At 42.2% G+C, this 22,952-nt stretch overlaps 1 protein-coding gene across 2 annotated transcripts in view; it reads left to right on the top strand.

The window, feature by feature from the left end:
- notch1b (notch receptor 1b) overlaps positions 1–22,952 on the top strand; it is a 50,263-nt gene that overhangs the window by 16,417 nt on the left and 10,894 nt on the right. For both annotated transcript variants that reach the window (XM_074639026.1, XM_074639025.1), the window contains exons 3-24: positions 832–1,094; positions 1,303–1,641; positions 5,205–5,327; positions 5,432–5,665; positions 5,966–6,121; positions 6,476–6,661; positions 8,050–8,163; positions 12,306–12,419; positions 12,563–12,796; positions 12,878–12,988; positions 14,602–14,794; positions 14,942–15,087; positions 15,240–15,353; positions 16,068–16,187; positions 16,562–16,714; positions 16,829–17,057; positions 18,181–18,382; positions 18,951–19,104; positions 19,237–19,421; positions 19,841–19,973; positions 21,316–21,573; positions 22,220–22,332. In XM_074639026.1, the coding sequence (XP_074495127.1) occupies positions 832–1,094; positions 1,303–1,641; positions 5,205–5,327; positions 5,432–5,665; positions 5,966–6,121; positions 6,476–6,661; positions 8,050–8,163; positions 12,306–12,419; positions 12,563–12,796; positions 12,878–12,988; positions 14,602–14,794; positions 14,942–15,087; positions 15,240–15,353; positions 16,068–16,187; positions 16,562–16,714; positions 16,829–17,057; positions 18,181–18,382; positions 18,951–19,104; positions 19,237–19,421; positions 19,841–19,973; positions 21,316–21,573; positions 22,220–22,332 (3,874 nt within the window). The remainder of the gene's footprint in view (positions 1–831; positions 1,095–1,302; positions 1,642–5,204; positions 5,328–5,431; positions 5,666–5,965; positions 6,122–6,475; positions 6,662–8,049; positions 8,164–12,305; positions 12,420–12,562; positions 12,797–12,877; positions 12,989–14,601; positions 14,795–14,941; positions 15,088–15,239; positions 15,354–16,067; positions 16,188–16,561; positions 16,715–16,828; positions 17,058–18,180; positions 18,383–18,950; positions 19,105–19,236; positions 19,422–19,840; positions 19,974–21,315; positions 21,574–22,219; positions 22,333–22,952) is intronic.

Raw genomic sequence — 22,952 nt, 5'->3', positions numbered from 1 at the left:
CAGCCCGAAACACATTGTTGGCGGGGCGGGGGGGCCACAGCAGAAAGACGAATGCCCCATTTAAAGCATACTTTCTCATGACCGTGTTGCCGCGTTGTAAAAACAGCAGGGACAGGACCATCGTTTAAGAGAAATGGATCGTTAGTCCTGTTGGTTACTAGAACAGTTGATTTATAAGCACTGTAGCACACAAAGGGATGACCCTTGTTGTCTCACCCTTGTGAACTCTTCAATCCGTGAGTTTAAAAAAGACTGGATGGATGAAAATAGTGTTTGGGAATTCCCTTTGACCAATTCCACTCTTTGTAATGCTAATTTTAAATGAGGAAAATAAAGAAGGAAGGGACATTTATTAGTAGACCAATATATCTTGTGGAAAGAAGGTTTTTATTAGATCATTAGTAAATTGTTTGTATTCATGATATAATGGTGGTTCTTCATAATCTTTTGTTTGATAAATAATTATTTAAATGGGGCCCAAAGTCCAGAATTTCAAAGCAGTCATACTTTAATTAATCGAGCCAGCGTGAGAAAGGAAGTGGAAATGTCGTCGTGTACAGTTGTGAAATGGTGATATGAGCTTATTTGAGCCCGGTTACTGTTTTGGTGGGATCAAGTAGCTGCACAGTGTGTTTAGTTATAAAGGAAAAAACTTCTGGGAGAAACATTAAATACTTAAAATCTCAGATACAAGAAAAGAAAATCTGTAAATAAGGGTCAAAGCTGAGATAAAGACGCATATCACAGTCAGCAGATGTCATTTATCTCCCTGAGCTGACGCCCTCTGCAAAAAAACATGTTGCTGACCTCTCTGCCTGTGTTTTTTCTCAGGTGCCGGGACGGATACGTAGGAAGCAGGTGCCAGTTTCGTGACCCGTGCACCAACCAGCCATGCATGAACGGCGGCACCTGCCGCGCCGTGACCAAGTTGAACACGGTGGACTTCAACTGCACCTGCAGACTGGGCTACACCGACCGCCGCTGCCTGACGCCCATCAACAACGTCTGTATCAGCTCGCCGTGTCGCAACGGAGGCACCTGCGAGCTGGAGAGTCTCCAGACGTACAAGTGCCGCTGTCCACCTGGATGGTCAGGTAAGGCACGATAGTATTATGGCAGTGGAGCAGCGGTTTTCGAATGTGATCGTAAGACATATCTGAGGGGACGCAAGATGATAAACACGATAGGAAAATAGAAAAAGCTACAGATTTCTCAAAATCAGTCATTTGTCAAACAGAAGAAACCCTGAGAAAAACAGCCTAGCACAGCCTATACTAGAACATCATTTCTCTGCTCCCTCAGGTAAACTGTGCCAACAAGCCGACCCCTGTGCCTCAAACCCGTGTGCCAACGGCGGCCAATGCTCCGCCATCGAGTCCCACTACATCTGCACCTGCACGGCCTTCTTCTCCGGAAAGACCTGCAAGCAGGACGTCAACGAGTGCGACGTGAGCCAGTCGCCCTGCAAGAACGGCGGCGCGTGCATCAACGAGGTCGGCGGCTACCAATGCCACTGCCCGCTGGAGTACACGGGCAAGCACTGTGAGAGCCGCTACCTGCCCTGCAACCCGTCGCCCTGCCATAACGGAGGAACCTGCATCCAGAGGGGAGAGACCAGCTACGAATGCTCCTGTGTGCCAGGTAGGGTGGTTACACTTAATTCATGGTTAGGGAGGAGGTCTCTGCTGTTTCATCACTTTAAGGCCCGGTCGCACCACCATTTAAATCAGTGTGAATTATATGATGGTGTGACCAGCACCGTTGCACCATCCACTTTTATTTAACCTCCTCTGTCAGAGTATAAAATGCTTCACAAAAAGGGAATGGTTTGAGACAGAAATCGATGGTACAGCATGTGAATAGCCGTTAGCAGCTGGCTCGTCTGCTACAGTCATCTACATACTAGCTCTACAAGTAGTTGCTACGACACCAAGCTATCTAGACGTGAGTATTTTGTGAAGATGGGCGGATGACTTTCTCTGTGCCACTTTCGGGTGTTTCCAGGCCTTTACGTAATTTCTTGTTATGAAGAAGAAAAAGTCCTTAAGTTTCAGGAAAAGAGCTGAGGTGAAATATCGATCACAGCCGACATGAATCACGTGATCCTCTTGAATTAAAGTCAGTTTGTTCATCTCGAAATGTTCCTGAAGTCTCTCAAGTTGAATTTAAATGTTACTGCCTGCTAGTTGCTGTTTAAGCGATGATGTCATTTAAGGCAGGGCTGTTCCTGCTTGTGTGTGTGTGTGTGTGCACACATAGGTGTGTGTTTCTGCTTTGGTGTGTACAGTGTGTGAACAAGGCAGAGCAGGAAGACATCGGAGCTTATCATAAGGAAATGGTCAAAGGACAACATCCTTTCCACATAGCGGAGTGAAGCAAAGCCTGCTGGGACTTTAGTCCTGCTGCCCACCACCTTCACACAGACTAACTTCGCCTTGTTTTTGTTTGTCGCCACCGAGTCCATAACAAGCTGTTCCTCGAAACGTCTTCTTCGAAAATCCTCTCGTATTTTTTTCTTTTCGTCCTTGAAAAATCTCCCAATATATTTTAAACTTCAAGTTACTTTGAAGAACTTTTAACTGGTTTAAAACTAATACTTCTATATGACCTACATAAGCAAACGAGACCATCAGGGAGAAGATTGGATATTTATATATAGTTATTATTAATGCTCGTCATTGGCGCCACCGGGTCCGATTCCACACAAAATCATGCAGCTCCACTAGAAACTCCTTCAGCTCAGACCCCAGCGGGGCACCTTTGACCTCCAATGGAGAGATCTGCTCCCGGCAGCAGCGGCCTGGCCTCCTCCGGCCAGGAGCAGAGCTTTGCCTCGCTGCTCCGCCAGCCCCCGCTGGGAGCCAACAGTGACATCACTCTGCTGGATGCCCAGTCCGTATTGCTGGGCCCGCTGGAGAGAAGGGAGGCACGGGAGAACCAGAACCAGGACTGAGCGGGGCAGACTGTCAGACCTTGCTGCAGTAAAATGAGAGGTTTTCTAAATGGACTCTGGTGCTCGGAAAAACACTACCACTTTTGTCCACAGGGACCGCCAAAATAAACACAAACTTAAAGTTCCTCGTAGTAGCTTTAACATTTCAGCTAGTTAGCCGATGCTCTTTATCCTTAAAGTATTGGAGTAGTGTCAGGGAGCAATGTTTGGGTGAGTGGGTACCCGTTTTATCTTGTGCAGGCAAATGAGGACACAAAGGAGTGGATTTTCACTCCTGTCCCATCCCACTCCCGCCCCAGTCCCGTAAGAATGACTCTCATCCCATCCCGTTCCCGTGTTTATTCATATTTGAACTGCATATTTTTATATATATAAACTGACCTATTGTTATTATGATTCCTGTGCCGGATCCCCCCGTGACTTTTTTCCTGTCCCGTCCCAGTCACGTGATGAATAGTGAATTGAGTCCCATCCCGCAGGAATCCCACAGGAATCCCGTGACCCACAGGATAAACGAAAAAATGTCAGCCTCTAAACGCACATGCATGCACCCAAGCACTGTGGTGATGCAAAATACACATTCCTGCCAATGGGTTCACACTGATCAACAGATGGTAGTAATACGCCAAGAAAGCTAGAAAAGCAAAATGCAGGGAAGAAGACTCCCAAGCGAGGCCTAACATGTTTACTGTTTCGAAGAAATCTCCACAGGGTGCCTTGTTTGTTTCATACTTTCCTCATGTTTCATAATTCTAAACACCATAAAGATGCAATAACAGAAAACATTTTCATGAATACAGTTTGACAAAATCAAGACGCCTGCTTTTGCTTCTTCTCCTGTAGACAAACCACTCACGTCATGCCTCCGCTAAACAATAAATGCCTCCATTTGGGCATGTATGTAATCACAACATCCCAAATTCAAGTCCAGATAGGGACCATTGTTGCACGTCACCTCCCTCTACATCACCATATTGGCATATAAAACACCACAGGGATAAATAAAAAACAAATGAATTAATTTAAACAAACACAAATGGAGTCTTTGGTGTGAAGCAGCAACGAATGATGTAACGGAGTTACTGGTGCTTGATGAATTATGAACTCTTGTCACATCCTCTTGAATATATTTGCGTAAAGGTCCAGTAGTTGAAAGCAATTAACACTGATTTTATTTTGCAGAAATATACATTTTCAATAAAATGTTGCACAAGTTTTAAGTAGGGCTGTCAGTCGATCGAAATTAATCGCAAAGTAATTGCACATTTTTTTATCCGTTCAAAATGTACCTTAAAGGGAGATTTGTCAAGTATTTAATGCTCTTATCAACATGGGAGTGGGCAAATATGCTTGGTTTATGCAAATGTATGTATTTATTAATTATTGGAAATCAATTAACAACACAAAACAATGACAAATATTGTCCAGAAACCCTCAGGTACTGCATTTAGCATAACAAATATGCTCAAATCATAACATGGCAAACTCAACAGCTGTCAGTGTTTCAGTGTGTGCATGTGATTATCATAAAGTGGGCATGTCTGTAAAGGGGAGACTCGTTGGTACCCATAGAACCCATTTTCATTCACATATCTTGAGGTCAGAGGTCAAGGGACCCCTTTGAAAATTGCCATGCCAGTTTATCCTCACCAAAATTTTGTGCAAGTTTGGAGCATTATTTACCGTCCGATCGCGTATCTTCAGTATCTTCAGTATCTTCAGTATCTTCAGTATCTTCAGTATCTTCAGTATCTTCACTGTAGCTTTAAAATTGAGTCCGCTATAAGCTAAAAACTTTGCGTTAAAGCCTTAAAGAAATTAGTGGCATTAAAACGAATTTGCATTTACACGTTATAATCGCGTTAACTTTGACAGTCAACTTTATTAGCTGTATGAATCCAGAAGTAAACAAACAGTTGTTTAAGAAAACATCATCAAGTTTTGATGAAGATGACCAAAAAGACGTGATGACTTGTACTGTTTTTGATTTATATTACCCAACATGCCACATGTACAGTCCAGTGGCTGCCTCTTGTGTAACTGTATAGCAGTGTGGATGTTATTACATGGCGACGTTACCACAGACCTCGAGAGGGTAAAGCTGCCTTCGTTCTTCAGAAGAAAAAGACAGTTGACCACATTTAACTGTAGTCAGTTTCACTCCCTTTGTTGTAAATAGAGACGGTGGAGTAACTGAAAATCTGAAGCCCCCGTTAGGAGACTGTTACTTATGTTTTTCTCTTTGTTTCAGGTTTTACAGGAAAAAACTGCAACCAGAACATTGATGACTGTCCAGGTCACGAGTGCCATAACGGAGGGACGTGTGTAGATGGAGTCAACACCTACAACTGCCAGTGTAAACCAGAATTCACAGGTTTGTGTAGAGAAGTTATTATAAAGTTTATTATCACTTTAATCAGATAAAGTGTTTTGGGATATCAACCAACTTTAACCCTCTAACCCCTGGTCCTCCCACAGGTCAGCTCTGCACAGAGGACGTTGACGAGTGCCTGCTGATGCCCAACGCCTGCCAATATGGCGGCACGTGCGGCAACACCTACGGCAGCTACCAGTGCGTGTGCGTGAACGGCTGGACTGGGGACGACTGTAGCGAGAACATCGATGACTGTGCCAGCGCCGCGTGCCACCAAGGATCCACCTGTCATGACCGCGTAGCTTCGTTCTACTGCGAATGCCCCCACGGCCGCACAGGTATATATTTTTTTGCAGCGTACAAATGACACGTTATATAATTTCTACATTTTGACATTCAGTTAACTTCTCACTGATGCTAATGTGATGACGTCCATCAGTTTGTTCTGCTGGAGGGACGTTTTTTTAACCTCCTTGTTCTTCCACAAATAAAATAAAATCTTTGACGTTAACTTTGTGCTTTTTCAAACTAAATACATCCATGTGTACTTATAGTCGTACATCTGTTGAATACTTTATACTGTACGGGAGGATGTTCAGTCCAGTATTGTGAAGTGCATCTTCTGTGTTGTGTACCAGGACTGCTGTGCCAGCTGGACGACGCCTGCATCAGCAACCCTTGTCAGAAAGGCTCCAACTGTGACACCAACCCCGTCAGCGGGAATCACTTCTGTACCTGTCCTTCAGGATACTTAGGAGCTTCCTGTGATCAGGATGTTGACGAGTGCTCACTGGGTAAAACTCACACCATCTGACCTACAAACTCTCTGTCTGTTGTCTAGTTTGAGCCCAAAAATCTGAATAATTGAAGGCACATTTCAACAGTTGCTACTGTCAAGAACAGCATTTCACAAGCTCATTCTTTCCTGTTATTACGGGTACTTCGGTGCCCGTAATTGTGCCCATAATCACAGTAAATAACACCCCCAGAGGTATTATTGTCGTAATCACACACAGCCGTGGCTTTCGCTAAACCACCCAAATCATCTCATTGTCATGTCTTTACAGTCAAATTGCTCCTTGTTAGGTCGTGTGCATACATGACGGCTTGTTTAGGTGAAGTTATTAAGTGTTAATCTGTTCAAACAGGTTCCAACCCGTGTGAGCACGCAGGGAAGTGTATAAACACCAAGGGTTCGTTCACGTGTAAGTGCCAGCGGGGTTACACGGGGGCGCGCTGCGAGCTGGACATCAACGAGTGCATGTCCAACCCGTGTATGAATGAGGCCACCTGCCTGGACCAAATAGGAGACTTCCACTGTATCTGCATGGCAGGTAAGACATTGTGAGAGATTTATTACAGAAAATGTGGGTATTTAGCTATTGGACCGTGTCTTGTAGTGACATTTAACACATTTCAAAGCTCTTCATGTTGTCCCAAGGCACGACCACACAGAATTTGTCGTTACCAGACGGCAACCACTTGCATTCTTTCTAACAGCCAGCAGGGGGCGACTCCTCTGGTTGCAAAAAGAAGTCTGATTGTATAGAAGTCTATGAGAAAATGATCCTACTTTTCACTTGATTTATGACCTCAGTAAACATTGTAAACATGAGTTTATGGTCTCAATCGCTAGTTTCAAGTCTTCTTCAATACAGCATGATGTTCATTTAGTAAATTATGGTCCCATTTAGAGTAAAAAAACTCTTCACAACTGTAGTGCACAAACCAATGGGTAACATCATGGTGACTACGTCCACTTCTTATATACAGTCTATGAAAATACAGATATAGTGGACTTTCTTAAACTATGTGTTTATCTTCATATTGCCTATTTACAGTAAATCAAGGCTTACAAACATGGACTCACTATCGTTTAATCACCATTTATAAAGAGAAAAAAAACTGTTTCTAGATTCTCAAATGTGAAGATTTACTGATTTTCTCTGTTTTACATGAGTGTAAATTGAAAATCGTTAGATTTTGAACTGTTCGGATAAAATGAGTCATTTTAAGGTGTCACTTTGGGCTCTGGGAAATTGTGATTGTTATTTTTTACAATTTTCTGACACTGTATCAACTAAACTATTAATTGTTTAATCTCAAAAATAGAGCTGAAACGATTAGTTGATTAATTGATTAGTAAATAATCGGCAACTGTTTTATAATTAGGGCTGTCCAGAATACCATTTTTTTGGTCTTCAAAGCTTTGGTGACAAAATATTCAAAGGTATTCGAAGCTTCGGGACAGTGCCGCTGTCGCACTACTGTACACAAACGCATCTCTACACATAACAAAGTGATATTCGTCTGAGAATAACTAATAAAAATGTATGTTGAAAAAAAAAAACGAAGCATTCAAATACTGAATTAGAGGTCGATTACCATGGCAACGGTCGAAGCTTCGATAGGGGTCAGCCCTATTTATAATTGATGAGGAATTAGCTCCTTTTCTTTGTCTTATGTGAAGAGTATCTCTAGGTGTTGGACTGTTGGTTGGACAAAACTAGCAATTTGATGATGTCACCTTAAAAATAATTATGATGGCCATTTTTCAATATAGAGAAAATAATTGCAGTTCTACTATTATTCATGTAGCCTCTGTGAATAGTTAAAATCAGTTACAGCAGTATATTTATATAACAGCAGTGTGAAAATGCCTCTCTGTGTCTCCGTCTAACCAATCCATCTCCCTCCTGGTCCTCCCTTGCTAATTGGCCAGGTTACGAGGGGGAGTTCTGCGAGATCGATACGGACGAGTGCGCCAACAGCCCCTGCCTGAACAGCGGCAAGTGTATCGACAAGATCAACGCCTTCCACTGCCAGTGCCCCACAGGTGAGGCTGCCGCGCTGCTGCGGAGGAGGGAGGGGAGAGGAGGGAGGGAGGAGGCGTCGGGCCAGGGGGCACAGAGGTCGATCTCTCTCTACCTTACCCTTTCTCTCTCTCTCTCTTTCTCTCTCTCACTCAAACACAAACACACACAAACACCTTCCTGGACGGGCACTAATCCCAGCCCTGAGGCAGGCTTACGCAGGCCCGGGTAGCCCAGAACGAACGCAGGAAAAAAATCTATAGGGAAAGGCTCGGGGAAGTTTGAACTTTTGAAACAAGTTTCTTATCCCTTCTGCAAAGTCTGATGAGTGAGCAGAAACTTGTGGATCTAAACAAGACTTTCTGATTGTGACTGGGAACAAGGGAGAGCTAATAATAGCAAGCAGAGCTGCTGTTGTAAAATGACATTTCCTGTGTTGTGATGGCGAATGAGGTAGTCGTTTGGTCTATTTTTAAGGGCCGCTAGTTGTTTTGCTTCAGCCTTCTTACCAGAAATGCCATTGGAGTTACACTATTTGGACGTGAGGTATTGATGTTTTGTTCCGGGGTGAAGGAATGCAACTATTGAATCTTGGATAGAGAGAAGAGAAGAAAGCAAAAGGAACGATCTTCAAACTCCCCCAATTTTTTTTGTTTTGCATTCTTTCATTGGGATCAGTGAGGTGGAAGTGATTTCTTTCTTTTTCGGGGAAGGAAAATAGAGTAAGCTCTGAGTCGGGTGGATCAAAGGAGGCCTGGGTGGAGCGAGGCAGGATTCCTCCTGGTGAGAGGAAAAAGAAAGAAAGGAAGAAGGAAAGAAAGAAAGAAAGAAAGAGAGACACCCCAACAAGGAAGCTTTTGAATTGATAGAGGGGGTACAAGAGTGAACACAAGAGCTTAACGCCTAAGAAAACTGTGTGACAGTGAGAGAGGGTTATGTGAGGAAGCAGCACAAAGTGGTGGTGGTGGCGGTGAAAGTGTTGTTTTGGGAGGGTAGATGGAGGGGGGGGGTTGGTGTTGAGATGCACAGACCGTTATACTGCAGCAGGAAGGGAGGGGTAAAGAAGGGGAAGGGGGTCTTAACCGCCCTGCTTGAGATGTAAATTTGTCCCCGTTTCGAGCCAGGCCCGAGGCGAGGGTCCCCTCTTATTATTTCTGTACATGGAATAGCCATGGAAACCCCACTGAGAGCCATTGAAATGTCTGATTCCAGCAGTCTGGGGATAAATCCCTCTTTGGCTGATGTGTGTGTGTGTGTGTGTGTTCAGCTTTTGTGTGTGGATGCATGTGTGTGTCTCTGAAGGAATTCTTCCATGGGGCACTGTAGCTGAACTGTGAAGAAACGTAACGTTTGCATCACATCTTGGCAAAAAAAACAATTTGTACCGCTGAGGGTTCTTTTTTTTCGGGCTTCTTTCCCGCTGCTGGAAAACTGGCAGACTGGTGTTGTTTTCCCCTCTCGGCCTGCAAACAGCAACACTGTTTTTGTCATTGAAGTTTTGTATTTTATGACATTGGCTGTTTTGTTTATTGTTTATTGAGTAGTTTGTGTGTGGTTAGCATTTCATTTCTAGGGCTGTGCCAAAATCATATGTTGTCTCAGGCTGCGTACTTCATAGTGAGATAGAAGTAAAAAAAATTACTGACACAAAAAGATATTTAGTACCACTTCCTAATAAGACAGTCACCCTTAATAAAGTGTTTATAGGTTCTAAATAATGTCTTATTAATATACATATTAAAACAAGTACTGTGCATACAAACTCTTCGGTTAGAGAAATAAATGGGGCTCAGAGGAAGAGAAAGTTTATATGATTTGGGTTATAATGGCTTTTGAGCTGCAACGATTAGGCCACTAATCTATTAGTCGATCGACAGAGAAATAATCAGCAACTATTTTGATAATCGGTTAATTGTTAGAGTAGTTTTTCATGCAAAAATGGCAGAAAATGATGTTTTCAGCCTGCTTTTCTCTGTTTTATATATCATGTTAAACTGAATATCTTTGGGTTTTGGACAAAAGAAGACATTTAAAGACATCATCTTGGACTTTGAGAAACTGGGATGGACATTTATTTATTATTTTATGACATTTTATACCAAATGATTAATCAGTTAATCTTGAAAACAGGGCTGGCTCTAGTCCTTTTGCTGCCCTAGGCGGGATTTGGATTTGGAGCCCCCTGTAGAGCGGCTGCAACACTAATTAAGATTTTTATTTTCATAAATAACTGTATTTATTATATAATAAATAAACAATTGGTCCTTGATATTGTTGGCTTAAAAGTGTGTCAGTTTCACTACAATTTACACTTTTATTATCAAATAAGTGCAGCTGGGCAGAAAATGCAAGAAAGTTACCGGGGTGAAAAGTGTATTTCTTTCTTTCTTTATTTATTTGTTCATATGTTACATCAATGCAGAAAATGAGGAAGGTCGGCCCACCGGCATTTTTTTAAAACCTATATATATTTATTTTCTTAGAGGGCGACCAGCGGCCCCTAGAAGATGGCACCCTAAGCGACCATATGGTCTCTGCCTTAAACCGGCCCTGCTTGAAAACCATCTGCAGATTAATCGATAATGAAAATAATCGTTAGTTGCAGCCCTAAATGGCTTTAATATTGGCTAATACATATTTTACTAACGCTTCATAGATCAGTTTTAAGCCATTAATAAAAACAACTTTTGGGTTGCCAGGTTGTGAAAAATTACTGATTTGATCATTTGACCTCCTGGAAAAAGGCTGCAGGAGGATCTGGACCAAAATGCATTTTAACCATTTATTAATGATTACTAACATTTATAACTGCATGATTACCAAAGAGAACAGCCAAAGGGATTTTTCATAGTCTGTCCCTCCCAAAAAAAAATTCTTATTACTCTCTTATAACTGATTTATAAAGCTTTAGTGAATTATTTTTTTACTATTGAGCCTTTATAAACGATGGCAATGCCCTTTGGTGGGTGTTTATCCTTTCTTTTTGGTAATTATACTGTTATAAATATTGGTAATCATTAATAGTTCAGTTGTAAAGTTGCTGTTATTAATAGCTTAAAAGTGATTTATAAAGCATTAATAAATGATTTATTATCCATTAATAAAGACAGTAGATCTGACTCAAAACCGATTATTAGAAAGTGGTACCAAATTTATATTATTTTGAAGCAACTTCTTCTTTTTCTGCGCCCCTGATACTTTCTAACCACAGTTTGTGTGTAACTGAAAACACACCTGTATGCATGTCTCCACTGTGTCTACGCTGCAGTCTTCAGTGAATGGGTCTAGCACAAGTCCACTGGGAGAAATCAGCTCGCCGCCAGCCACACAAATATTTCCTCACCGGATTAGCTGCAACTGAGTCTGTCTTTATAGCTTAAACCACCTGTGTGTTCCTGCGGTGGCGTAGTAGAGGAGGAGGAAGAGGAGGAGGGGGGGTAGAACTTTATCTCTTCATCAGACAACATCCTACCAGTCCTCGGACTGTACCATCAGGTGACAGAGGGGAGACGGGACGAAAATATCAGCGATGAGAATAACTCCAGGAGAAAGAAAGGAGAAAGCCTGCTGGTTGATTTTGAATGACAAGGAGTTTGAATAGTGGAGGGTCAAAGGTCAAACTGGTTCTTTTTTCGAGGCGGGCAGGGAGTGGAGGGGGTGGCGGAGAACGGGTGAAAGCAAGACAGGAGAATGCACATTGTGATGGAAAAGTTTTGGGGGACAAAAGGAGGCAACGGGCTCAGTTTGGCGTTGCGTTGAGCAGACAGGCCCTCCTTTGTCTCTTAACTCTCGGTCAGGAGGCCTCGCAACTTTCATTCTTCCCTCATTTCTTTCCCTCCGCGCCTCCCCCCCCCCCCCCCGCTTTGAACAAATCGGTTCCCCCACTCTCCCGTCTCCTTTTGGAGTCGTGCTGAAAAGAAGTGAAAGGGAAAATAGAGAGTTTGTAGTGTTGCGCAGTTGTTAATTAACATGCAGATTTCTGATTCGTTGAGAGCTCTTATAGTACGGGTTCAGGATTATGAGTGGGACTGGTTTGAAACGGTGAGAACACAGTACACACACACACACACACACACACACACACACACACACACACACACACACACACATTCGCGCTCCTTCATGCTCACATGCACACAGTAACACCCTCTTGTTGTTTTTCCAGGCTTCACTGGGAACCTCTGCCAGATAGACATAGACGAGTGTGCCAGCACGCCGTGCAAAAATGGCGCCAAATGCACAGACGGACCCAACAAGTACACCTGCGAGTGCACTGAAGGTATACAACAAATTACAGAAGTAGAAACATTTAAGGCCCTCCAAAAAGGGAATGGAAATTATTATTTATATATTAAAAAAAAAACATGACCAAGGTAATAAAAAGGATCATCAGCTCAAAATAAAACACCTCTTTTATTCCAGGTTACTCTGGAATACACTGTGAGACGGACATCAACGAGTGTTACTCTGGACCGTGCCACTACGGCACCTGCATCGACGGCCTGGCCTCCTTCAGCTGCCACTGCCGCCCCGGATACACCGGCCGGCTGTGCGAGACCAACATCAACGAGTGCCTGAGCCAGCCGTGCAGGAACGGAGGCACCTGCCAGGACCGCGAGAACGCCTACATCTGCAGCTGCCCCAAGGGCACCACAGGTAACGCACATACAAAATAGAGACGCAAACATTAAACTTTCTTCTAAAATTCGAGGATACTGAAAGCAATTTTTCTGACAGGAATCAACTGTGAGATCAACATTGACGACTGCAAGAGCAACCCCTGTGACTACGGGACCTGCATCGACAAGATCAACGGCTACGAGTGCGCCTGTGAACCCGGCTACACGGGTAAGCAACAGGAAAAACTGTTGAGAAACAAGTGGACAGAAATTGCTGCAGCCCACGAAATCCGTTTCTCCTTGTTTACTGTCTACCCCGTTTGCTTGTTCCTGTTTGGCGCTGGAGAGAGCGCACCTATTGGTTGTTGACAACGTTCGTGTCATTGAACTTGCGCTAATATTAAACTTGTTTGATTTTATCAACACGTCAAGATGAGAAAAGACTTAAAAGACAGCTTGGACTGAGTTTTTAGACCACTTTACACTCAACGATCAAGATTGGAAATATGTCTGCAACAGTGAAATCACTTGAAAAGTCGTTTAGTGTAAGGTCGGCAATCGGCATAAGATGTAAAAGTTGATCCTTGTTAGTGTGGTGGAGGTGACGCTCTCTCTCTCTCTACCTATTGAATCATTTCAATTTGCAGAAAGGCTCTCCGCGAATGTAAAGTTAACTTAAGCGGGGTTAAACTTGGATGCCGTCTCAGGTGACCAGTACACAAAATGAGTGTTTAAGTTGCCGGATTGGAGCACGGAAACGTACGGACGGAGGACTGAGAGGTCTTGACGGGGGGAGGGCGGCAGATGGCGAGCGAGTGAGCACGCTCCTCTGAGGCTCGACCGGTGTCACTTTCCAGCTCCACCCTGTCCCCGGCCTGCTGCTGTTAGGACACCGCGAGCTGCCCTCCCGCACAAAGAGAGGACACACACACACACTCTGGCACACACGGTCACCTGGGATTTGAGCAGGAGAAAAGATTCCCTGAAAGATTCCTGAAAGTTGAGCTTTTAAAAGCTTGGAAGCCGGTCCCTGCTTTAAAGCTAAATGGGCTGCCTTTATGCTATGCGTGGCACCAGGCTGAATGGCGTCGACGCTTCAAGTGGCCGACAAAGGGCGACTTAAAACCCCTCATGTTTCTGGAAATTGATACATTCGCTGCGCTGAGATATGGACTTCATTGTGCGGCTGCTTTGTGCGTTGCTGTGTGAGTTGCCGTTGTGCATTTAAAATAATAATTCACATAATGTTCAAAATCGTCCTGTTTAACAGGTGTTTAGAAATGATTCTCACTTCACTGTCTATAAACCATTAAAGACAGTTTGTGATGTGATTACATCATTTAAAGGAATAGTTTGACATCTTGGGGTATACTTTTATTCACTGTCTTGCCGAAAGTTAGAGGAGAAGATCAATACACTTTTATTGTATGTACGCCGTATCAATCTTCTCATCTAAATTTTTAAATATATATTCATATATTTTTTATTTATATATTTTTTAATATAATTGATTATTATTTTTGTATCTGTTATGATTATTATTGTTGTTGTTATTATTATTATTATTAACAATAATAATAATAATAATAATAATAATAATTAACTTTTGTCAATTAATAATGGTTTTACATTATTTTACATTTTTAAATTTTAATACTTTTTTTTAAATTTTGTTAATAATCTCCAATGCATATCTTTAAAATAAATAGAATTTGATCACACAAAGGAAATCTCATCTAACTCTCGCCAAGAAAGCTAATAAACGTATTTCACCAAAATTGAGAACTGACACTTAAAGACTCCTCCAGAAAATATAACAAAGTATCCTCTCTTTTCTCGTAGGCACCATGTGTAACATCAACATCGACGAGTGCGCCATCAACCCCTGCCACAACGGCGGCACCTGCATCGATGGCATCAACGGCTTCACCTGCGTGTGCCCAGAAGGTTACCATGACACCACCTGCTTCTCCCAGGTCAACGAGTGCCTCAGCAACCCCTGCATCCACGGCCACTGTGAGGACAAGATCAACGGGTGAGGCAATCCACAAACTGGTCCAAGACACTGCAGAGAAATACTCTTTAAACCATATTTCAATCTAAATTATAGAACCACCAGCACGTTGCATCTGCACTGAATGTATCTACATTTAGAGATTTTCCCACGTTTTCTCCCCGTCAGCTATAAATGCCTGTGTGATTCCGGCTGGAGCGGCAAAAACTGCGACATCAACAACAATGAGTGTGAATCCAACCCATGTATGAATGGAGGCACCTGCAAGGACATGACCAGCGGATACGTTTGCACCTGTCGCATGGGATTCACAGGTCAGTGTTTGTGTAGATGAATGTGTGTTGAAGTTTTGGCTCGTATTGTGTGTGTTTGTCATCCAAACCACACTTAACTTCCACGCCACTTGACCGTTTGACCTTCATCTTAAACTGAAGTGTGTGTAATGTATTGTCCGTTCTAACCGCAGGACCGAACTGCCAGACCAACATCAATGAATGTGCCTCCAACCCCTGCCTCAACCAGGGGACCTGCATCGACGACGTCGCAGGCTACAAGTGCAACTGTGTCCTGCCTTACACAGGTATGAAAATATTATTGAAAATATGTGATACGCCCATGTGTTGGCCTGGTGTCCTGACCGTTTCCACAGCCTGTGTACTGTAAGTTATTAAAGAGGAAAAACGTGCGGCGGATGAAATAACTCTCGAGTAAAGTTCAACAGCAAGATTTCCTCAAAGGCACCAAACCTCTGACTCACTCTGCTCCTCTGCGATACCCAAGCATTCCCCGATAAGAGAGGTGGAAAATATTTTCATGTCATCTCATTATTATTTGTCAAAACAGATAACGGTGGAAAGTCTAAGGGCAAATTTTCTTCTATTTGTCGAGTCGTCTTTTCGGAAAAATCCACAGCACTTTGAGTAATAAAAGGCCTTTGCTTGTGCCGGGGTGGGAACGGGGTGCTTGACACATTTCCTGTTTGCCTGCTTCCTGTCTCACAGAACAGCAAATGGCTTCACAATGGCCGGAAACTGGAGCCGGCTTCCCGTACGAGCCGTGTGTTATGGAAACAGATAGGGAAACGTCTCCGCAGGCCTCTAATACTGACAGAAGCTGGCTAAAATCCTCTGATAGCACTGATTGAAAGATGATTCTGTGTCCATTTGGGTTGGGTTATCTCCAAGTTCATGACTCCTACATGATATCGCGCAGTGAGAGTGAACGTTAAACACATCACTAAATGTAATTTATTTTTGATTAAAGGTGTGTGTGTTGTTTTGTTTGTGTGTTACAGGAGAGAACTGTGAAACCTTGATGGCACCATGCAGCTCCAAACCCTGCAAGCACGGAGGAGTGTGTCAGGAGTCGGAGGACTATCAGAGCTTCTCCTGCGTCTGTCCTGAAGGATGGCAAGGTAAACAATAATGTCTGCATACCTGTGTGTCCTAACGAAACACAAAAATGCCCTTCGCCTATGGCGGGATTGTGATAGAGGTGATGACTGCCATGGCTGAAACATTATTAAAGGACCATAAAAGTAAGACGTCAATTATGTCTGTATTGGGGAAGTACAACTTGGTGGTATGAGCAGCTCTCGGCCACTTTCATTTAGTCAAATTAGCTCTGGTTGGTTGGAGACATCTGACATACTGTACATACTTATTCCCCCTCCTGGGAATCAACTAAGTGTCGTCTTATCTTATCCTGATACCCACATGTATTTGTTTTGTGCCACCATTTCAAAGAAGAGGTGTGTTTACTTTATCTTCCTCTTTCCGCCCCTCCAAGGCCAAACATGCGAGGTGGACATCAAAGAGTGTGTGAAGAATCCGTGTCGCAACGGAGCGATATGCCAGAACACTTTGGGCAGCTACCGCTGCGGCTGCAAACCGGGCTTCACCGGACGCAACTGCGAAAGCAACATCGATGACTGCAAGCCCAGTACGCTCTCCAGTCTCTCTCCCTTTACTTCTTTTCATTAATACACTGTCGACTCATTACAAAGACCTCAAAACACATGCGCTGAGCTAAGTCCTTCATCCCCTCCTCCCACAGACCCCTGCAGCAACGGAGGCCTCTGTAAAGACGAGGTGAACGGCTTCCTGTGCACCTGCCTGGCCGGCTTCCGGGGCACAAAGTGCGGGGAGGACATCAACGAGTGCGAGAGCAACCCGTGCAAGAACGGAGCCAACTGCACCGACTGCGTCAACAGCTACACCTGCACCTGCCCGGCCGGCTTCAGCGGCATCCACTGTGAAAATAACACTCCTGACTGCACTGAGAGGTACACACACATCACAAAGTGTCATATTAAGAGTATCATATTTAAACCCCACAGCTTTTATTTTGAGAGATGAGACAGATGATCACTGGTCCTTGGTGAGTGAGGACATCTGCTCAGATCAACAGGTTCATTTTCATCCACTTGTTAATAATATAGGGCTCATTTTCTTGTCCACCACTGCCCCCTCTGGTGGAGTATGGATGTACACTTCAACATCTCTTACACTGCAGCTGTCCCATAAACCGGAGGTTAAGCAGTCTGTACTCTAACTGAGCTTCTAACTGTAGAGTTGTGCCAGGGACCCTTCTTAATCATAACACCGATCATGCTTACTACCATTTGTAATCTTAGATGCTATAGTAGTTGTTTGTATTCTAAACGTTTCAACCTAGATACTTAAGACCTGTTTCATAGTGATAAACAGAAACACATTTCAATTTGAATCATGTTAAGATAAGATGAGATAATCCTTTATTAGTCCCACAGCGGGGAAATTTGCAATGTTATTGAATGTTAATACCACTTATATGCCTTTTAAACAGAAGGTGAGTTTATTCAAACTGCAATTGGACTCAACTTGAGAGCATCTATAACTTACATTTCAAGTAATTGATCTTAAAAGCATTTAAAGAAATGAACAGTAGAGAGACTGACATAGTCCTAATAAATCCAGATGTTGAAAGTTACCAGTCTAAGACTGACTGTCAGTGAGTGCTTCAACTTAAAAATAATGAACTTACTCCTGTGTGTCACAATCATATCAGAGTTTTTATTGGCCCAAAGCTAACGTGGGTCGGAGTAATGGACACAATATGCTTGTTTTATTGGCGCAAATTGGCGCCCCCATTTGTAGATACATGCTTTTTAATGATGCAGCACAATTTTATAATTCATCACAAATTATTTCACCGCCCCCCCCCCCTCTTTGAGAATCACTGAAGTTGGGCATATCTGGAAAAAATAAATATTTGTTCTTTGTTAACTTTATGTGAACAAATCAGATGTGAATTAGCCTGCAGCTTCAGGTAATGAGAGTTGTATTGATTTGCTCTCCTCTTCCTAAAAAGCTGCTGAATACTTTACAACTCATTTACAACATTTTTATCTTTTTTTTTTTTTGCAGCTCCTGCTTCAACGGCGGAAGCTGCATGGACGGCATCAACACCTACACGTGTTTATGCCCGCCGGGCTTCACTGGGAGCTACTGCCAGCACGACATCAACGAGTGCGACTCCAAACCGTGCCTGAACGGCGGCACCTGCCAGGACAGCTACGGCACCTACAAGTGCACCTGCCCACACGGATACGTAGGACTGAACTGCCAGGTAGGAGGACGGAGATGTTAGCCTGTTTGTCTTTAAGGTTTTACTTCAGTCACTTCTCTTATCAAGTGTTATTAAGTATTCCAGTAAACTTTGATTTGGTGATTTGCAGGTCAAAAGATGTCTAGGTAAAAGCTGAGCTGAATTTGTTCAAAAAGTTCATGTTTTTCAGATGACTTGGGTTCTTAATGTACAGCTTTATATTGACAGATGATATTTACATATTAAAAAAAAGAAATATGCATTAAAGAGTAAATTATAGGCAAATTTATAACTGCAGCAGTGGATGTTTTGGTTTTAGAAGGTTATTGACAGTGTATGACTGATTAAGTGTTCATCAGAGTGACAGCCTGCGGGAAGATACTGTTTTTGTGTCTGGTTGAATTATTACTTCTGCGTTATTATAAAAAAAAAAAAAAAATGTAGATCATAATATTTAAATCCATACGTGCATTTTTTAATTTAGACTTATATACTTCTTTTGACCTGCAAATCACCAAATCAAAACTGGGATATTTTATATTGGTAAAAGTAAATTACTGAGTAGATACTGTGTGTTTGCACCATTCAGAATTTGGTTCGCTGGTGCGACTCGTCACCCTGTAAGAACAGAGGGACCTGCTGGCAGACAGGCACTACGTATAGTTGCGAGTGTGAGACGGGCTGGAGGGGACTCTACTGCGACGTCCCAAGCGTCTCCTGTGAGGTGGCAGCCAAGCAGAGAGGTAAGATGGGAGATGGTACCAGGGTTTGGCCAAAGGTGTTCTTTTTTTGCGTATTAAAATCACAATATTGAGTGTGAATTAGTGTGTTGGTGAAAACGAAAAACCCACCATCTTCATCCTCTCTCTGCGTAGGAGTCGACGTCGTCCATCTGTGTCGTAACTCGGGTCAGTGTCTGGATGCAGGAAACGTTCACTACTGCCACTGCCAGGTGGGATATACAGGAAGTTACTGTGAGGAGCAGGTGGACGAGTGCACTCCGAACCCCTGCCAGAACGGAGCCACCTGTACCGATTTTTTAGGTGGATACACCTGCAAGGTAACAGCACTGAAGAAAACTATGCATCTCTTTTGTTTATTGTTTTTTACAATAATAATAATAATAATTTACTAAATCTAAAATAGCTGACAAAATTAACATTGTTTTGGTTAAATCAAATCAATCATATTGGTTTATCTCAAACCTCAGTTTTGTATGATGAATTAGTTAAAATGCCTGGGTGTACAGCTGAAACAACACTAGGCGGTCCTAATGAAGAGGCCTGGTTATAAATAGAAGACAAACAGCTTGCTTTGTTAATCTCCTCTGGAATAAAGGATCTGCTGGCCTTGGCAGGATGGAGGCCAGAAAACAGCCAGGTAAACAAAAACCATCTTTGTTTCATGTCATTGATTAAACTTTCCTCTCTCTTCTCCCTCTGTCTTCCTCTTTTTCTTCTTCTTCTTCTTCTCTCTCAGTGCCTGCCAGGATACGTGGGGACCAACTGCTCCGACGAGATCAATGAATGTTTCTCCCAGCCGTGCCAGAACGGGGGCACCTGCATTGACCTGATCAATACCTACAAATGCTCCTGTCCCCGGGGAACCCAAGGTCAGCGGACCCCACGCACACTCCTCCACACCGCTCTTCCTCTCCGTCCTCTCCCCTCCTCGTCTCCACGCTTCATTAATTAGGGCTTAACAGCATCCAGGGCATGTCTGCCAAACTCCTCCTCCCGTCTTGCCTCCATCCTTCCCTCTCACTTGTCAAATACGCCATTGATTTTTCTCTCACACATGAAGGGAGTGTGTGTTGTAGGTCAGCCCAAAGAGCCAGTGGAGTCGGGTGTATCCAAAAAAAAAATGCAACATGTTGTTGGAGACAGAGGAAGAAACTAAGTAATAAATAAATAATATAGTTAAGGGAAAATCAACCTTAAAAAATACCTTTTTTAGATGATTTTTAAGGCTCAATGTTTTCAGTTTTTACACAAAGTTGTTTTAACACCACTAATTTCTTTCACGCATTAACACAATTGATCTTTTTAGGTTGCAGCCTAAATTTCACCAAATTTCACCTGGATTTGATGTCCTTCTATCCAAAAGTTGCTCCTGCATGTAGACACTGATCACTGCAGTTTACAGTAGAAGAGGTTCTCTTACTATGAAGGTGAACAGTGTGAAAGTGAAGTAGAGCTGCAATTATTAAGCGGTTAATCGATTAGTTGTCAACTATTAAATTAATCGCCAACTATTCTGATAATCGATTAATTGTTTGAGTAATTTTTTAGGAAAAATCCCGCTTCTTAAATGAGAGTATTTTCTGGTTTCTTTACTCCTCTATGACATTAAACTGAATATCTTCAAATATCTATCAAACAACTAATCGATTACTCAAGAAAATAATCAACAGATTAAACGACAATGAAAATAATCCGTAGTTGCAGCCCCTAAAGTAAATGCAGTGTTTGCCCTACAAATATAATTTTACAAATCAAATTTTCACCTGAATTATTGTATTATAGATTTATTATAATATTATACATTTTTTGTAATATTTTTTTTATTAAAAGCAAAAATGACGAGCACTTACTTTGCTACACCATCAGACTGCAATCACACAGAGAGAAAGAATCATATAAGAGGCAGAAATGTGAGTTTTCCCATTGACTTTACCCTCAATGGACCATAATGCAATGCAGACATGAGATGTTTTTCATTTTTAAGAAAATTATGAGGCAGTTTTTTTCCTCCACTATTGTTTTGTTTCTGTGGCTTTAGATCAGGCAGTTATGCATGGAGCCCTCTTAAATGTTTTCAGGGTTGTTGAATGTCATTCTGGGATATGTAGGAATTACCTGTATGATAAGGAATGTTGAAAAAACATGAAGGAGTACAATTTTCCCTTTTTCTGAACTACTGAAAGCTGACATTACTTGATTCCCCTCCCTCAGGTGTGCACTGTGAGATCAACATCGACGACTGCAACCCGTTCACCGACCCCGTCACCAACGAGCCCAAGTGTTTCAACAAAGGGAAGTGCGTGGACCGAGTCGGAGGCTACCACTGCATCTGCTCTGCAGGATACGTAGGGGAGCGCTGTGAGGGAGACGTCAACGAGTGTCTGTCCAACCCCTGTGACCCGCCGGGCACGCACAGCTGCATCCAGCTCACCAATAACTACCGCTGCGACTGTCGCACAGGATACACAGGTACGCAGCCGCTCAGAGGGGAAGCTTGTCAGACATTTAGAGTCAGTTTAGAGAAGGGAAGAGGGAGAAATAGGCTTCTCAGTCCATTTCTGAGTAATAATTGACTAATCGCTTACAGTAATACCAAATATTCTTTGTTTCCAGCTTCTTAAATGTGAGAATTTTGCTGCTTTTCTTTGTTTTATGTGATAGTAGATTGAATTTAATTTTATTGGTCCAAACAATTAATCGAGAATATAGTCAACAGATAAATAAATAATTAAAAGTTGCCGCCCTAAACTGAAATCTCGGTGGAAAATATGAGGATATTTTTTAGGGCTGCCCCTCTTAGTCGACTAATCTGTCGTTTTGGTCTTAGCCCACTAAGATTTCTTTAATCGAATAGTCGTTTTTTTTACTTTTTTCATGCTGAATGACTTATTTCCAAGAAACTTAATGAGCACATCTCTCGTAAACACAATATTTAAAGTGGTGCTTTTGTGTAATTCTTTGTGGAGAAACTCACTTTTATAGATCCGTTGATTAAATCCACTCATCAAGTGTTAGTCGACTAAGAATTTATTTGGTTGAGGACAGCCCAAATACTCTTTAAACAAAGTATTAGCACATTAAGATTAACAATGTTTGTGTCTGAACTCCTCTGTAGGTCAACGCTGTGACACCGTGTTTGATGGCTGTAAGGGAAAACCGTGTCGCAATGGAGGAACCTGCGCTGTAGCCGGTAACACCCCATACGGCTTCATCTGCAAATGTCCTCCTGTGAGTCCCTACACACTCCTGCACACACACACACACACACACACACACACACACACACACACACACACACGTACACACACAGATCTTTGTAGATCTAGATCCCTTACTCTAACCTTACTTTAATCCTTTAACTATAGAGGATGAGAGACTGGGGTCACTCTTTTATTCCCTGAGGCCTAACTGACATCTTTTAAAAATAAATAAATAAATGCACAATAAAAAAATTAAATAAATAATGAATAATAAAATTAATATTATATATTATAAATAAATACATAATAAAAAAACAATAATTATGATTTAAAAAAAAAAAAAACGGTAATAATAATCATGACAACAATAAGAATAAAAAAATAATAGTATTACTTGTATAACTTCACTTACAAAATGTTCTAGCCAACATAAGGAAAAACACAAGATCTCTAAACCATAACCAGCCTCACACTTTGTATATATTTTATTCATGATTTTCTAATAAGATGTTTTGTCATTAGAGGAGTTTTATATTATTTTACTTATGCCCGTGCACCACAAACTACATCCTCACATAGGAGGTATGCATAAAAGATTTTTATTAAAATATTGAGCTCTGGAGTATTTGGTAAAATAAAATTGTAATC

This window comes from Sebastes fasciatus, chromosome 6, assembly GCF_043250625.1.
Source record: "Sebastes fasciatus isolate fSebFas1 chromosome 6, fSebFas1.pri, whole genome shotgun sequence".
Lineage (NCBI taxonomy): Eukaryota > Metazoa > Chordata > Actinopteri > Perciformes > Sebastidae > Sebastes > Sebastes fasciatus.
This window is presented reverse-complemented; position numbering and strand designations above follow the sequence as displayed.